General features: G+C 40.0%; 1 protein-coding gene across 8 annotated transcripts in view; it reads left to right on the top strand.

Annotated features, from left to right (window-relative positions):
* TCF4 (transcription factor 4) overlaps positions 1-16,291 on the top strand; it is a 406,052-nt gene extending 389,761 nt beyond the window's left edge. For all 8 annotated transcript variants that reach the window (XM_075841364.1, XM_075841349.1, XM_075841341.1 and 5 more), the window contains 5 exons: positions 360-489; positions 1,415-1,565; positions 6,800-7,029; positions 12,654-12,794; positions 13,644-16,291. In XM_075841364.1, the coding sequence (XP_075697479.1) occupies positions 360-489; positions 1,415-1,565; positions 6,800-7,029; positions 12,654-12,790 (648 nt within the window). In that variant the 3' untranslated portion in view covers positions 12,791-12,794; positions 13,644-16,291. The remainder of the gene's footprint in view (positions 1-359; positions 490-1,414; positions 1,566-6,799; positions 7,030-12,653; positions 12,795-13,643) is intronic.
* The last annotated feature ends 2,701 nt before the right edge of the window (positions 16,292-18,992 follow it).

The raw sequence follows: 18,992 nt of genomic DNA, 5'->3' as shown, positions 1-18,992 counted from the left end.
ATATAATAGGCAGTAGGAAGTTGCTTTTAGGTTGATACTGCCCCCCTCTTAACTGTTGGGACCCAGAATCTGTACAGGTTGCACATATGGTATGCTCTCCCCTGGTCTAGACTGAATACAACTGTAGCAAACCCTGAGGTGTGAGAAGTTTTCAGCTTCTGGAAGTAAACAATCTTTTTTTTCATTCACTGAAATCAAGCAGAGATCTTGAAAATGGTCAAGAATTGAGACATAAAGTAGGTGAAAAAGGTGCAGAACTTTTTATAATACGATGATTAAACGTAATGTCATTATTAATTAACGAAATGATTCAGAAGTGTCAACCCATTAATATGTAAGTTTTTGTTTTTTTCCGCCAGGTGGGTTCTCACCGGGAAGACAGTCTACGAGGGAGTCACTCACTTGTGCCAAATCAGGTGTCCGTGCCGCAGTTACCGGTTCAGTCAGCCACATCACCGGATCTAAATTCGACCCAAGATCTATATCGAGGTAAAAATGTCACTGCACCTAAACTAAATTATTGTCACTTAATCTCATGTATTGTCACATAACACTGCATAACTAGGCAGATTGGCCATTCAGGAGTCTGGAAAAGCTGGGTTACAGTCCCTGTGGTGGACTCTAATGGTTATAATATTGTTTTGTCAGTAGCCCCCCTCTTTCCCAGTAGCCAGACAATATTCAATAGACATGTCATTGAGTCGTCTTCTTCTGTCCAGTTGGTAAAACGTATTCTTCTTTATCTGTTTCTGGGAAAGCTGTGTGACTACTGATGGGGTTAACTGCTCACTCAAATTTTTGTAATGATACATCCCTCTGTCACTGCATAACCAAGAAGACTTACCCTTCCGTTGACTAGGAAAGCTGGGGGACATCTATCTTTCCCAGAAACATTACATTTTTCTTGGACTTGAACTTGATTTAATTTCCACTTCTTCATATTCTCCAAAATTAAATTAACACAGGAACGTACAGAAAATTAGTTTTGTTGTTGTAGCAGAGCTGAATTCTTCGTTAAACTATTTTTTTTTAAATCTAAATAAATCCAAAATTTTGTGCTGATTAATTTTATAATATGTATTTTATTGTGACCAGAGCTCAGTTTTTCATATACAGAGCTCCAAATTCCCAGAGCTACATATTAAAATTCTGGCTGCCTGCTGCCACCACTAGGGGGAGCTTAGGAGCTTACTGCATGCATTATTGAGTTCAATGGGAGCTGCATGAATCTGTATACAGTGTGCTTCCCCTAGTGGTCACTGCAGGTAAACAAAATTTTATAAACAAAATTGTATTTAACTTTATGATTGTCTGAATAGAAACGGGATTTGGGGCTTTGTATGACAAACGTGGAACTCCAACCCTATGGAGATATATATACATATATAAATCACTAGATATACTTTTCTCATAGGCATCCCAACTGGTCTGCAAGGACAGAACGTGTCTCCGGGAAGCTCCGAAATCAAATCAGATGATGAAGGAGATGAAAATCTTCAAGACTCGAAATCATCTGACGACAAGAAATTAGATGATGACAAGAAGGATGGCAAATCAATTACGAGGTCAATATCTTGGTAACCGTATATAATAGTGTCGCTTCATTTAATTCTTTCACTGGATTTTGATGAAGCGAACAAAAAGAATTATGGAGAGACCATGTTTTTGGTATTTCCCATGGCTGACTGCCTGGTGGAAACTGAGGGTCTAGACTGCGCTCCTTCATATCAGAGATGTACTCTCAAAGACAGTAATAATATTAGTGGGAACGTCTCATGCTGTTGCTCTGCGTCTGTAACTCTCTTATATCATGTGTATCTCTCCGAAGAATACTCTTAAAGAGACAGAGCTAATCCCGTATCCATTTCATTGTCAAATATCTTCTGTAGACGCCAGGTCCACGGACTCTAATGCTGGGCCTTTAAAAAGGCTAGGATAGGTCTTTGGTGAAAAACAAAAAACGAAAAAAAATTACATGACCTTGTAAAACATAACATGTCAAAAGTATGTGACCCCATTGATGTGCTAACAAGATTAAGGCTAGAGAAGTCAAAACTCAACAACAGACGTGTAGTAGTGGCCACACAAGCTCACAGAATGGGACTACCTAATGGTGAAGTTGGTTGTACCTGTTCCTCGGGTTCCTAGACCTGTTCCTCAGGAGTTTCATGGATTGGGTTAAGCAGCTACATAGAAAAAGTCACCCAGAAGTCTGAGACACCATACTCATTGGCCATTGCATTCTGGAGTAGTAGAAATATATTCTCTAGCGTGATGAATCTAGATTTGGTGGATCCCTGAAGAACGTCTACTGCCAGCATGTGCTGTGTAGGAGAAATAATGATCTGAAGAAGTTTTTCATGATATTTCTACCTTACTTCCAGTGAAGAGATATCTTGATACTGCATCATACATTGACGTTCTAGAACATTGTGGACCTCCAAATTTGCTGCAACAGTTTAGGGGAGGTCTTCTACTGACACCATGACAAGAGCCCCATTCATGAAGAGAGATGGAAGGTCTACACCATTGAAAACGATTTGGATGAATTGGAACACCAACAGAAAGCCTTATCGCCCAACATCAGAGCCAGACCTTACTAAATAGATGCAAATTCACAAAGCCAGGTCGAACCTCAGGGGCGAGGTTTCGTACTACCTGAAAACTCCTCTCTGAGCAGTTCAGAAAAAATCTTTCTGCCCCCAGTATTAGGAGCTCACTGCATATAAATGTATTATTGAGTTAAATGAGAGCCGTAAAAAATCCTGTTGCAGTGAGCTCCCCCTGGTGGCCGCTGCAAAAATAAAGAATTTTATCATGTTACAATATCGATGTGTGAAGGGAACCAGGGCATCTGGAGTTTTTCATAGGAAAAAACAAAACCCCGACCGTTATATGACGTTTTGGACCTATTTGTTAAATAAAATTAAATGATAGATACACTTTCCTGCCTGAGACCACAACTAACCCTTACACCATCCTAAACAATACAATAATATTATATAATAAAATAATTACAATAACTAGTTAAGTGGTAGGTGTTTTTACAGGCAGAAAAATCTGCCTCAAAATTCCATCTGGAATTTTGAGACAGATTTTGACCTGCCTGCATTCCGTTTCCTGCGTTTTTCGCAGCTTTTTTTGGCCGCTGCCGTTGAGCGCCGCTGGCAAAAAACGCAGCAAAAAACGATTTCTCTGCCTCCTATTGATATCATTGGAAGGTCAGAGACGTAAACGCCCGAAGATATGGCATGTCGCTTCTTTTTCCTGCGAGTGGTTTTTACGTCCGTTTTTTGGCGCGTTTTCCGACACGTTATCCGGGTAAAAAAATGTGCCAAAAAACTCTGTGTGGACTCCCCCTTAAGCACTATAGACCTTCATGTTTAATAGATATTAGACCAAATAAAAAAACAATTTTATATATATATATATATATGCCACCATGTATAATGTGTATCAGTACCACTTATTCACCTTAGACCACCAGAGATGGGTATTACCCTCTAAGCCACCCTAGACCACCAGGAGTATGACAGGAATCTTATCACTAACCCCTAGACCACCCCATGTTAAATTGTCTGATGTCCATATAATCGACAACGTTTTGCTGTCTCCGTTGTGGCACCAACTCACTTAGAAAATGTAAAACCCCTTTAAAAATCCTGCATTTGCCCCTGAACTACTAGTGGAGAACCTACCAGAAAGGTGAACTAAAGAGGAGAATAACTCCCCATATCAATGTCCAAGTTCTTGGAATGAGATGTTCGACAAGCAGCCATGGTTGTGATGACCCGAGGTTCACAGACTTTTAGCCATATCGTGTATGTTCATCAATTTTAAGTCAAATTGACCCTGAGGCCTTCATGCAGTATTACAAAAAGTTTCATTGTACAGTGCTATCTATTAGGCCAATTTAGGCCAATATCTTACCCCCTTGTTTGCTAACAATGCAGTTCCTCTGGAGAGAAGACCTCCGCATAGGTTCTTGACACCCAGTAGCAAAAAGGATGGAACCTATCAAGACAGGGCCCCCTTTCTCTAAGGGACCCATAGCAGCTGCTTCACATATGGGACGTAAATCCTTGCTTGATACCTCTTCCTACTTGGCCCGATTCTCTCTAGATCATTGGTGTAGACTCCAAAAATCATACTATGTGTGGTCAAGTTTAGGTCAGACTCACACAGCGCAGTGGAGGATTCTATGTCCCTATTTACACACTGTGAACTTTTTGAGCACTTGATGAGTTTTTTTTAACCACAGCTCGCTCCGTCTCTGATGTTTTTGAAACTTTTTTTCCGCATCGACTTCAAAAGGTAAAAAATCATTGCTCCAGTGCATTTGTGGAACCATTTAAAAATGTTTAAAAAAAATCAAAAAAAGGTGTACTTTTTTCATTCTCATTTCCCGGCCACACTGGACACGCTACTTGCTGCATCGTACAGGGTTTTTTAAGGATTACTGGAAAGCCAAAGAGCAGAACCACTTCTTCCTTCTTGTATTATCCCTACTAATTCAGGGCAGTGACGGTCAGAGCTTTTAAGCTGGGACTTTATTAGCGTCAATGCTTTTGATAATTTTTTTATGGGATTTCTGGCACTCTTTCAGTCCAAAATTTTTTGCCACAATCTGCACTTATGGGACTATGACACTCCGTTGCACTTTTATCTGAAAGTCAAACTGGCAGCATGCTGGGTCACTGAATGTCAGACTAGAGTCCCACTGTCAACGACAAATGTAGTCCGCTCGAAGAGCATTTGTGGATACAGCTTTGTACCCAGTAGGATGCATGCAATGTAGTCATTAACACTAACATTAAATAGGTTCAGATTATAATACAGATGTAGCAGAGCTGAGTTTGTCAGATGAATCCTTAGGTGTTGTTCGAAGCACTTGGTCCTTAGACCAAAAAGCTATGACTGGACCTGCCCTCTAACTGGAGATGGCATCGCACTGTCTGACAGTGGTCTCCATATTGGGAGTTTTGTTCGAAAGTTACAGGTTGGAGATGACTCCTGTGACCACGACACTGTGCAGGATATGTAGCTGTGCCTATACATTTCCCATACGTCTGAACAGTTCTGTTTTTTTTTACTGTCCCACCAAAAGGGCCACAAAGAGGTGGGATTTATGTGGATTTGCATAAAATGGGCGTGTCTATGCAGATTTGAGGGCATTCCTAACGGAATGGGGTGGGGTTAAAATGAAGCCTTATTTAGTATTCTGTTCCGCGTCCCCCATGGACCTATTAAACCTTAGAGGCTGCAGAAGGATCATATTACTCTTCATTTGCTGGAGAATTAGTATAACATCCTTCCTCAGGTCACAACCAAATGCTCAAAATAGAGGCTCATGGACAAAATACAAAATTCAGGGGTCCATATTATTTGCCTTTCTGGGGCTCAGATGTTTCTGATGGCCCCCAATACCTATCTCCTAGGTGCAGCAATGTGTTTTCTGTGGTTTAGAATTTGACGACATATAAACCTACTGCATTATGTTCTCTCACAAAGCAAAAATACTACACCCTCCAAGACTTCAATTACAAACTCAACTCTGCTGTTTTATGTATATCCGATGATTAGGGAACTCACACTTGGGTCCTGGGACCCCATTGAGGTCCCATCACTCACGTTACACACGTCTAGGAAAGCCAATGACACCTGATCCCAGTGCGAGTGCTGGTATTGGTGTTGCTATCCCGCTCACCCAGTATTTGTGTAGTACATCTTTGCGTTGACTGGAACGTGCATTTATTATATGGATTAATAACGAATCAAGAATACGATGACCCATGAATGGTTCCTCTCCATAATCAATGTGCTCAACCGGACTCCTGGTACTGATGATTTTACTGGAAATCGTTGAATGGTTTACTGAAGATCAATATTAAAATCCTAAATATGTTTTAAGAATGTGAAAAAATTAAATTAAAGTTTCAAAATTCCTGTTAGATAAGATTTTTGGCTGCCGCCCTACGACAACCCTTCCTGCACTCTGCTCACTCCTGTCATAGGGACATGGGCCTCATAGCGATCAATAATAGTTCATCGTTCATGAAAAATTAAACATGAATTGATTGAGCCCCAATGTCCCTAGACTAAAATTGAAGCAGCAGGGAGTTTTGTCATGGGGACACAGGCACAGAAGCCTTTCAACCTGCAATATTATTGTATATTTATCACTGTGGATAGTTTTTGATTATCTTTCAAATGTAAAAAGAATATGAGTAAATACCTGAATTAAAGGAACACTCCAGGGAAAAATTATATACTGTTATGCCTAGTTCAGGGTCTGAAGGGGGTGGTGCACAACACCAAAAAAAGAAGTCATGCACTGCCCCTACGGTCCATAATTACGGGCCCATTCATTTCTATGGCCGACGGACACCTTCCCGTACGGGTCGTAATTACGGGCACGGTCGTGTGCATGAATCCTTACTCCTGGGCAGACATTGAAATGCAGCCCCATTAAAGTGAATGCGATGGGTCAGTACTAGTGCTGTGACTCCGGGGTTCTTAGTGGTTAGGGTCGCAGAGTTTGGACCCTCACGGATCAGTCAGCTATGGCATATCTAGAGAAGCGACATAACTTGTTTTATCGGAAAATGACATTTTCCAACACCCTTATTAATCGTGTGACAATGTCTCCTTTTTTATTGTATATTTTGAGTATAATACAGGGACTTTTGTTATGAAATGAAAAATTATTTTGTTTTTTTTATCTTGCCATTGACTGAGATCCTTTTTTTTTTTTTTTTTTGCATTGAGTATTTATTTAAACTTCTCCATTATCTCTCAGCAATAACGATGATGAGGATCTGACACCGGAGCAGAAAGCGGAGAGGGAGAAAGAAAGAAGAATGGCAAATAACGCCCGTGAGCGCCTCCGAGTGCGTGACATCAACGAGGCCTTCAAGGAGCTGGGCAGGATGGTTCAACTACACCTTAAGAGCGACAAGCCACAGACCAAGCTTCTTATATTACATCAAGCTGTAGCCGTGATTCTTAGTTTAGAGCAGCAAGTTCGAGGTACGTTTTAGAACGTGTGCAAAAAATGTCAATTCGCTAAGTGGGCACATGGCAAATTTCCTATTACGGAAAAGTTTTTTTCCCCATTTAATACAATAGAACCTAAATTACGGCTCTATATTTTATCCTTTATCCTGTAAATAGGTTCAAAATTCTGTGCTGAGTAATTTCATAAAATATCCTTGTAGCGGTGAGAGCTGTGTTGTTCTGATATAGAGCTCCAAATCCTTTTCATAGACATAGATTAAATGATAAAGTTCGGGCTGCCCGCAGTCACCACTAGGGGGGGCTTAATGCATACTTTGGGTATGTGCACACACACTAATTACGTCCGTAATTGACGGACGTATTTCGGCCGCAAGTAGTGGACCGAACACAGTGCAGGGAGCCGGGCTCCTAGCATCATAGTTATGTACGATGCTAGGAGTCCCTGCCTCTCCGTGGAACTACTGTCCCGTACTGAAAACATGATTACAGTACGGGACAGTTGTCCTGCAGAGAGGCAGGGACTCCTAGCATCGTATATAACTATGATGCTAGGAGCCCGGCTCCCTGCACTGTGTTCGGTCCACTACTTGCGGCCGAAATACGTCCGTCAATTACGGACGTAATTAGTGTGTGTGCACATACCCTTATTATGTAATCAACACAGTAATAAAGCAGTATACAGTAAACTCCCCCTTGTGGTAACTGTGGCAGCCAGAAAATGAGCATTTAACATCATATGAAGGGCACAAGGGAGGCACAGATCTGTGTGTCTGTTTGTTTGTTTGCTTGTTTGTTTGTTTGTTTGTTTGTTTGTTTATCTATCTATCTATCTATCGTACTTTCTTTCTTTCTTTTTTTCTTTCTTTCCTTCTTTCTTTCTATCATTATCTAGTTGCGGCCCTGGCAGTCACTGTTTATATGGGCAGTGTATACACTGCTCACCTCTAAGACTTCCAGCTTTCCGGAAAATCGTATATCTTTTTATTTATTTATTCACTCATATATCTATCTATCTATCTATCTATCTATCTATCTATCTATCTATCTATCTATCTATCTATCTATCTATCTATCTCATATCTATCTATCTATCTATCTATCTATCTATCTATCTATCTATCTATCTATCTATCTATCTATCTATCTATCTATCTCATATCTATCTATCTCATATCTATCTATCTATCTATCTATCTATCTATCTATCTATCTATCTATCTATCTATCTATCTATCTATCTATCTATCTATCTATCTATCTATCTCATATCTATCTATCTATCTATCTATCTATCTATCTATCTATCTATCTATCTCATATCTATCTATCTATCTATCTATCTATCTATCTATCTATCTATCTATCTATCTATCTATCTATCTATCTATCTATCTATCTATCTATCTATCTATCTATCTTTCCCATATCTATCTATCTATCTATCTATCTATCTATCTATCTATCTATCTATCTATCTATCTATCTATCTATCTATCTATCTATCTATCTATCTATCTATCTATCTATCTATCTATCTATCTATCCATCCATCCATCCATCCATATCTATTTATGCCACTGGCAGTCACTGTTTATATGGGTAGCATAGGCGTAGCTAGGGGCTAAGCACAGGGGTGGGGCGGAACACATCTGTGGGCTTCCCCAACGCATGTTTACAACTGCAGAGGAGATGAGGCTTACCTAAACAGCGATGTTTTCTGTGCTACTCTGTATCTGTAAACATCCATAGAAGTGAATGATGCTACGAAAACAGAGTAGCGTAGCGAGCTACGTTGTTTACTTAACTGTTACGCTGTTATGCCCCCATAATGGCCCACACATCATACAATGCCCCTATAGAGGCCCCCACTCAAGTCTGTGCAGTGTGTGGTTCAGCACAGATGAGCGCGATAACGTCACTGCATCACACCTGTCTGCACTGAGCTGCTCACGGCCAGTGGTACACAGTGAATGCTGGAGCAGGGAGCTGACAGCTCCGTTCTCCAGCATTAGATTCAACTGTATCTGCGTCCTGAAAACGCAGATACAGTTGAAACTGCAATGTGTCACCGCTGGGAAGATGACCCTGGGCCCCACCATATCAGTAGGCCCGGCGCCACCGCCCCCCTAACACCCTGCTAGCTACACCTCTGGTGGGTTGAGTACATACAGATCATCTTCATATGACTGCTCGTTGTCGGCAGCTCATCCCTCTATGTAAACAGGGAGACGTGCTGCCGACATGATAGAAATGTATCGGGACGAGCGATCGTAGTAACCATTGCTCGTCCTCATACATTACTGATCATAGCTCCTTGTAACATATCAGTCTGACTCTGTCAGCTTTGATTGGACATTGTCAGTTTGTGTAGGGACACACCCCCAACTGGTAACACCCAGTTGTTAATTTATTCATACATTTCTAGGAGGAATAACAGAGGAACATCACAACATACAGTTCTAAGGAAAGATGCTCCAGAATTGCTATTTCCTGGAGGGGATTTGTAGCTCTGTATCAAAAAAATAGAATTCTGACACTTATAAAGATATATTACAAAATGAAACAGCACAGTATGTAGAATGCTAAAAACAACATGGTATTAAAAATGTATATTTTATTTTAAATGTAAGGCTTTAATTGTCTGTAATGTACCTAATATATTGCCCCATTGTCTGGTGAAATTTCTGGTAACTAACAGTTTCCTTCCAGATTCATCATTAGGACACAGACTGTGGTGTATAGACTGCTCATGGATAGGTGGCCTGTCAAACATCATTTCCTTTTTATATCCAAAAATCTGTTCTGACCATGTGTATAATACTAGAAAAATATAAATGATACAATTCTAGCTGCCTGCAGCCACCACTAGGGGGTGATTACTGTATAAAACTCCTATTGAACACTATGATGAGTCTATATGCAATAAGCACGTAAACTTCCCCTAGTTTTGTTAGTTTTTAAAGAGGTTGTCTGAGATAATATGACTGTGTCAATGCTTGTAATTTATAAATGTAAATACATTTGTAATATACTTACTTTTTCCAAAGTGGCCCCGTTTCCACATCCTCCCGTGCAGTAAATCCACACCTAGAGGACTTTTTCTGCAGCAAAACCATAGCAAATGTGCAAAGAATTTTCAGCAAAATCCGCATTTGCCGCAGATTTAACCCTAAGGCGGAATTCACACGACAGGGTTTCCCGGCCGGGTGCCGGCCGTTCATAAATCGGCTGTCACCCGGCTGCATTAGAAACAATAGACCCCTAATGGGGCTATTCACACGACCGATTTTTTTGACGGGCCGGGAAAACCGGCCGTCAAAAAATGGGACATGCCCTATTTTCGGCCAGGTACCCGGCCGCCCGGCTCCCATAGAGGTCTATGGGGCCGGGTAATACACGGTCATCACCGGAATGTGTCCCGAGTGATGGCCGGGTCTACTGTCGCTCGCGCACTCTCTCCTCCTCACAGCGCAGAGTGCATGTGAGGAGGAGGAGGGTCTTTTATTGCTCCCTGTAGGAGTCAGAATCCCCAATCCCCGGCCGGGGATTGGGGATTCCGCTACAGGAGAAGTGTGTGACTACACTGTCCATATATGGACACAGCGATGTCACTCACTTCTGCAGCGGAATCCCCGACTCTATGGCTGGGGATTCCGCTATAGGAGAAGTGCGTGACTACACTGTCCATATATGGACACAACGATGTCACTCACTTCTGCAGCGGAATCCCCGACTCTATGGCCGGGGATTCCGCTACAGGAGAAGTGCGTGACTACACTGTCCATATATGGACACAGCGATGTCACTCACTTCTGCAGCGGAATCCCCGACGCTATGTCCGGGGATTTCGCTACAGGAGAAGTGAGTGACTACACTGTCCATATATGGACACAGCGATGTCACTCACTTCTGCAGCGGAATCCCCGACTCTATGGCTGGGGATTCCGCTATAGGAGAAGTGCGTGACTACACTGTCCATATATGGACACAACGATGTCACTCACTTCTGCAGCGGAATCCCTGACTCTATGGCCGGGGATTCCGCTACAGGAGAAATGCGTGACTACACTGTCCATATATGGACACAGCGATGTCACTCACTTCTGCAGCGGAATCCCCGACTCTATGGCCGGGGATTCCGCTACAGGAGAAGTGCGTGACTACACTGTCCATATATGGACACAGCGATGTCACTCACTTCTGCAGCGGAATCCCCGACTCTATGGCCGGGGATTCCATTACAGGAGAAGTGCGTGACTGCACTGTCCATATATGGACACAGCGATCTCACTCACTTCTGCAGCAGAATCCCCGACGCTATGGCCGGGGATTCTGCTACAGGAGAAGTGAGTGACTACACTGTCCATATATGGACACAGCGATGTCACTCACTTCTGCAGCGGAATCCCCGACGCTATGTCCGGGGATTTCGCTACAGGAGAAGTGAGTGACTACACTGTCCATATATGGACACAGCGATGTCACTCACTTCTACAGCGTAATCCCCGACGCTATGGCCGGGGATTCCGATACAGGAGAAGTGAGTGACTACACTGTCCATATATGGACACAGCGATGTCACTCACTTCTGCAGCGGAATCCCCGACGCTATGGCCGGGGATTCCGCTACAGGAGAAGTGAGTGACTACACTGTCCATATATGGACACAGCGATGTCACTCACTTCAGCAGCGGAATCCCCGACGCTATGGCCGGGGATTCCGCTACAGGAGAAGTGAGTGACTACACTGTCCATATATGGACACAGTGACGTCACTCACTTCTGAAGCGGAATTCCCCACCTGTGGCAGGGAATTCCTCTCCAGGAGAAGTCAGTGACTACACTGTCCATATATGGACATTGAAGTCAGTGACTTCTCCTGGAATGTGGGGGTGGGGATGGGTGCAACCTACAGGGGACTGTGTGGCATCACCTACAGGGGACTTGGTGGCAACCCCTACAGGGGACTTGGTGGCATCACCTTCAGGGGGCTGGGTGGCATTACCTACAGGGGGCAGGTTGGCATTACCTACAAGGGGCAGGGTGGCATTACCAACAGGGAGCTGGGTGGCATTACCTACAAGGGGCAGGGTGGCATTACCTACAAGGGGCAGGGGGGCATTACCTACAGGGGGCAGGGTGGCATTACCTATAGGGGGCAGGGTGGCATTACCTATAGGTGGCAGGGTGGCATTACCTACAGGGGGCTGGGTGGCATTACCTACAGGGGACTGGGTGGCATTACCTACAGGGGGCTGTGTGGCATTATCTACAGAGAGCTTTGTGTGGCAACAAATTTAAATGAAATTCATCCGATTTTAAAACGGATAGGGAAAAAAATGGATGCAAATCGGGTTCAAATCGGCCGGTAAAAACGACAACACGGCCCGGAACGGAATCGGAACGGATGCAAACTGGATGCAAACGGCCGATTTTCCCGGCCGACACTAGGACCCTGTCGTGTGAATGAGGCCTAAGCATTGCGGATGTGGGAAGAGGTTTTGAAACCCCAATCCACATGTATTATATTGTAAATTGTCACAGATTTTCGGTTTGGAATCTAAAATTCTGCAACAAATCTGTGAATGTGAATTCTTGATAACTTTTTATCTTTTTTTTTACATTTTTTTTTGCAGAAAGAAACCTAAATCCTAAAGCAGCATGTCTAAAGAGAAGGGAAGAAGAGAAAGTCTCCTCGGACCCTTCACCTTTGTCTCTTTCAGGACCCCATGGTGGAATGGGGGATGCATCAAATCATTTGGGACAGATGTAAAAAGGCAAGTTTAAATAATTTTTTTAAATTTAGAACAAAATGATTATTCTTTTTATTAAAGGGGTTGTCTCATCACAAGCAACCTCTTTCATATGGGAGCCGACTCTCAAACACCCCCCCCCCCATCTCCTCCCACTGATTTTGGAGGTGGAAGCCTCAACCAGCCAGACACTGCTGGGGAGGTAGTATTACATGACCACATTTCTGATGAATGGCCCTCCATTCTGGCTCATAGAGGGGGCTTTGAGTAGGGGCTACCCACTATGATGTCCCTATGCCCCAATAAGGAATATGGACTGGGGATGCCTTCATAAGAAATAAGAGTAAGGACCCTTGCACATCACCTTTAGGAGATTTGCGCTCTCGTCTGGAGGATGGAAACTTGGCACGAGGGAGAGGAGAAACATTCCCCTCTCATTTCCTTAGGGAACGTTTATGTGCCGATAACCGATCCTCCTGTTTACCAAAAAAGTTGGACAGAAGAGCAGATCTCCTGAATGTAATGTTCTCGGGACCTTACAAAGACTTGTACCCCCAAGCATGAGAGCTAACTGCATACTGCCATACACTGAACTCAATGAAAAACAGTATACAGTTAGCTCTTTAGCTCCCTCTAGTGGCGGCTGCAGAAGGACACCATGTTATGTTTTAAATCTCTGTCTAGATAGAAGGTTTGCTGCTCTGTATCAGAAAAAATGAGCTCTGAATGTTATAAAGATATATTGAGAAATTAATCAGTGCAGAATTTTGGACCTAAAAACAATAATTTGCAGTCATTTAAAAAAAAAAAAAATCTTTGTGGAGTAAATGCCTCCTTTTTAATGCTCGCTTTTCCTGTTTGCTGTCATTTCAGGTCCAAGATTTTTTTTGCATTTCTTCATTTAGGCAAGAAGCCACTTCCTTAACAGCTGTATTATCTTAAACCCACATAAACATTTCTCCCCTGACCTTTTTTGTAAAATAAAAATAAGACAAGTCTGAGTAGATATATGCATTACAGACGCAAGAGGTTTCAGCATTCCCTACGCTAGAAGAGCGCATCTCGAAGGAGGACTCTCAACATATCACGCAGAATGTTCTGAGCAGTATGTTCCGGGCTACAGCGACACAGCCGAGACAGTGAATGGCAATCTACTCCACGCCGTGGATCAATGCATTTGTGCCTAAACTTTTGAAAAAGAAAAAAAAAAATATAATGAATTTGTAAGTCTGAAAAAAAATATTTAATTTAAAATTGTATACTTGCAATAATAAAAAAGTGTACTTCGGGGGGGACAAAAACAAAACACAAAAAAAAAAAGAGACAGTTTTTGTTGGCGTCGAATTCCGCTACCGTTTATATTTTCTGGAGAAAAAAAATTGGAGGGGAGGGGCTTTGGTGCCCAGATATTTACAAAACCAGCAAGTGTCCGATTAAAAAATAAAATAAAAAATGAAGTGATGATATTAGCCATTCCTTAGGGTAGGAGGAACAGATGGATCTAATAGACCTATGACAAATATATAAATATATATATAAATATATATTACAATGTAGTGCATATGGTAAACTTTGGTTCATTTGTTTAAAAAAAATTTGTTTTTGCTCCTGTATAAATAATAATGATGAATAACTTTTTTAAAAAAAGAGACTTTACTGTAAATAGTTTGACTTTTTTGTGCGTCTTCTCTGTCCCTTTTTTGTTTTTTCTTCGTTTTGTTCTTGTGACTTGTCATGTGAACTCTGTGGGGAGGTGATGCAGGATAATACGCTGAGCCTATAGTTGCTTCTCAGTCATTTAACAGAGTTGTTATTCCAGTCTATGGGAAAGCAGGTCTTAAGACACACCATGTACATAGTGCAGGCAGCGAAAAAAAAATAAAAAAAATTCAAAATGGCATCTTGAGTTTTGCCAAGCTGCACATTTGAGTCTATTCTGGGATTTTTCATAGGTACAAGGTTAGAATGCTACAAAATGTTACCACTGTGCCTTCCAATGTTTGTATCATCATTAAGGAAATAATAAAAAAAATATTAAAAAAAAATAAAAAAATTAAGTGGCTGTGATATAGCTAACCAATTACAAGTGTTAACTACATATGTAGCTGAAGCGGTATGCAACACAATTTTTTTTTTCTGACGTGGTCGGAATATTTTATAGGTGTCTACAAGGATACGCGTTCTTGATGACCACTTGCTGCCATTTTTTCCAATTTGTAAAATAACATTGCCGACCTTGTCAACGTGGAAGGCGTCATAGCCGGAAGGGCGTACCTTATGAGTACGCGGGCATCATCTAGCTTTTGTTGAGGATTTCGTGGGCCAGTACGAATGCGATATGTTTTTGTTTTTTTGTTTTTTCAACAGCTTGGCGTCACTTTCCTTGCCGACAGATATTGGCATGTTCCGACCTGGCTACCACTACAGATTTTTTGGGATGCCGTATAGTTTACATACTGTCCTTATCACTAGACATTTGTTCGCTATTTTTGTCCCATTTTTTTTCCAGCCACACAAACTTGGCATGTATTAAACTCTATCCCTTATTTTAAGTAGGATTATCACCATTTAGCCCTGTGACAATGCCATAACCCGGTCTAAACGTCCATCTGTTCTCCAGCTATATACATTCAGAGACAACAACCGCATTTGTAAATTTTATGCAACAAATGACAAAACGTATCATTATTTTGAAATCGTGTATGTAAAATTTATATTTTTACATGTAGACTTGTTATTATGTGTTTTAATATGTTGTATTGGAATATTTTTTTTTTTTAATCTGTGTAGTTGACAAAAACAATTTTAAATTGAACCTTCAAAATACGCTACAAAATATTAATTTTTTTGTGTTCGTTTCCAAGAACATTCATGGACAAAACTGACAGTTGCCCTGTAATCATTTCATATCTTTCATATGTATGATGAAAATCTGTAAATATGTTAAATGTGGGAAAAATGAGATGCCGTCATTGGTTTATACATTTTTTTTGTAAATGTGGAGGTGGATTAGAGTTGGTTGTACATGATATTATTGAGAAAGCAATGGTTTATATATATATATATATATATATATATATATATATATATATATATATATATGTATATATATATATGGCCCGGACCTGGTATCAGCCATTTCCTCCTTGCCCATGGTGTTATTACATTTAGCAAAAAAAATAAAAAATGTTGTACATTGTATTATGAAATATTTTTTTCCAATTTTCCGTTTTCACAGGTTATACCTTGTCCAATTACAAAGTAAATATGGGTTGAAGAAAAAAAATCTACACAGATTATTGTAGAATATTACAACCCTTTTGGTGCTTTTTCAGTGTCAATTTCGAAATTTTTGAAATTTCAAATGAAAGTACCTGTAATTGAAAAGGAGAAGGAATAATAAATGCAAAATAATAGCAATGTGGGCATGAGTACTATGTAATAATAGAGCAAGTATATACATGAACAATTATGTAAACCTATTTGACAACATAAAGTGGTGCTTCTATTTTTAACTCAAAGTCTATGTGAACGCTTCTTTTTCCAACCTTGAAATATTGCGTGACTGTTTTTTCTGTTTAGTCAATGACATAATTGCAAATGTATTTGGGGTCAAGCCTCACTTAAAAACCCTTAAAAAAAATAAAATATTGGCATACCCTAATAGCCTTACATTGGATTTACATAAAGAAACAAATTTAAGACCTTCTAGACAAAATGTTAATATCTATAAGGATATCATTCTTATATACAGAATACATCAAAAAAATTCCTAAAATTCACTTATTCATCAAGCCTACGCATAGTGGAAGAAATCTTCAGTTTCTTGACCGGTAGCTTCATTACTATACAAGTAAGCATCCTGTAAATGTATTACACCATCATGCTTCCATGATATCAGAGGCATAACTTGAAGCTTTTGGGCCACAATCAAAACCGGAAACAGTGCCCTCACCTACCATGTGCCATTTACAATACTGGTGTATTCTTATAGGGCAGAGAGGCCATTGGGCCCCCTTAGGCACCAGGACTGGGTGCTACTTCCATCTCTGCACCCCCTATAGCTACAACCCTTAGTAATGGGATTTGTTTCTAGCAGTTTTTATGGAATACAGAGATTTATGGCAGTTGTTATAAAATTGTAAAACATGGCGTCATCATGTACCTTTGAAGGGACGTAATGGGCACTCTAATTACCCCTGGTAAGGCATAAGGATTTGTAGTTAAGATAAAGGGGGAAAAAAGTTTGAGAACCCCTACACTTGAGAATGTTACACTAAAATAAATATATACATATATATATATATATATATATATATATATATATATATATATATATATATATACATATATATATATATATATATATATATATATATATATATATATATATATATATATAAAACTGCCCCCTCACCCCATTGTACATATGACCCGCTTTTTTTTTTTTAACAAGCTTACCATACAATCCACCTCCACATTGAAGTCAGGATATGTTTCACCCAACACACATTCCGTCTTATGGAAGGGAATTCTTTGCAACTGTCCTTCATGCAGGTGCAAAGAACAGGAATATGTACACAACTGTTAACTCAACCAGCAATGCAACTTGTTCTAGTTCAGTCTTCCAATTTCACGTCCTTTTTTCTTCTTTGGAGAGGGGGAGTGGAACGGAATCTTGGAGGTGCAAAAATGTTTCATTTTCCATATAAGGCAAGTAGAATATTATAAGTGGTACCGCCCTAGAGGAACGCAGGAAAGCATCAGAACAAAGAAGCACAAATGAAAACTGGAACAATAAATTTCAAAGTTAAATACCATTCATATTGAGGTACCCAGCCTTTGTGCACCCCTCATTCTTTGCCATGAAGGACTTGAAATTGATGCATTTTTGGGGGGTACTGGGCTGCTAATATTAATTTCAAGTATTCTAGACATATGTAATGGTGACAATTTATGAACTGTGGCCTTTTTTTAATGTTACTTGTAATGCAATTAAGAAAAGATAAGGAAAAAAAAAAAGCTGAAATTCACCATGTATCAGTGCCTGGCTTTTATTATAAAGTTTCTTTTGTCTAGTTCTCTTTTTGCTATACAAATAGACTGTAGTATTCCCTAAAGCATAAAATAAAAGAATAAAAAAAAGAAAAATATATTTGGATTCCGTTGAAGATAACTTTTTCCTTTTTTTGTTTTTTTTACCATGAACAATCCAGAATTAAAAAAATTATTTAGAATTGTCTGATTCGGAATATCGCGCTATATATTTTGGAATCAATAACTCAAAATGTTACTTTTATTTTACTATTTATACATTGTTCTTTTTCTTGTGTTGCAAAGATTAAAATGTATGGTTGTTCCTTTTTTGTTTTATATACGTACTTATACTTTTTTTTTTTTTAATTGGTCGCAAAAGGGACATTTTGTTTGCGACTGAATAAATACATGAGAAAAAAATGACAAAAAAAAATGGAAAAAGGCAAACAAACAAACAAAAATAAACAAAAATAAAAACAGTTACACCTTGTTCTCAATGTGTGGCTGAGTGCCTCGACTTTATTATGTTTTTGGTGTGGTTCTGATTTGTAGAAGTGTCCAAACAGGTTGTGTGCTGGAGTTTCTTTGAGAAAAATGGACAGCTTAGTGTAGGCCATTACCTGTCTCTCAACAGTAGTTATTCAATGCAGCCATGTACATAACCGTTATGTAGCAATAAATGTGCCGTTTTTATAAACTACTCGATGCCTCCTTTTTTTTGTGTGTGAGAATGTTGTATGCTTTCAAATTTCAGGCTAGTTTAAGATTAGAACCTGCATGATATAATACTGTATTTTGTAAGTGGGAGAAAAAACTAAAAAAAAAATAAACCAATGCAAAAAATATAGCTACCAAAGGAGTAAGGGTTCAGAGGGACCCATTCATCCGTCTTATACCTAAAAAGTCTCTCTCTCTGTGTATTCATTGGATACTACATTTTATTTGGGAACTATATGGTAGTATTATGTGGGCTGTATATGGCAGAATTCTCTTGGCACTGTATGGCGGTACTATGTAGGCTGATATTACTAGAGAAACTGTCTAAAATGGCAAACAATGCACCTACTTTGCTTGTTGCAACCTATTTTCTATAAAAGTAGGGAATTAGCAGAATACAGCTTCTAATTTAGCTGTATTCTGTGAATGGAAATGGCAGAAGTAGTTTTGCAATGTACTGATGGGCAT

This window comes from Rhinoderma darwinii, chromosome 1, assembly GCF_050947455.1.
Source record: "Rhinoderma darwinii isolate aRhiDar2 chromosome 1, aRhiDar2.hap1, whole genome shotgun sequence".
NCBI lineage: Eukaryota > Metazoa > Chordata > Amphibia > Anura > Rhinodermatidae > Rhinoderma > Rhinoderma darwinii.
This window is presented reverse-complemented; position numbering and strand designations above follow the sequence as displayed.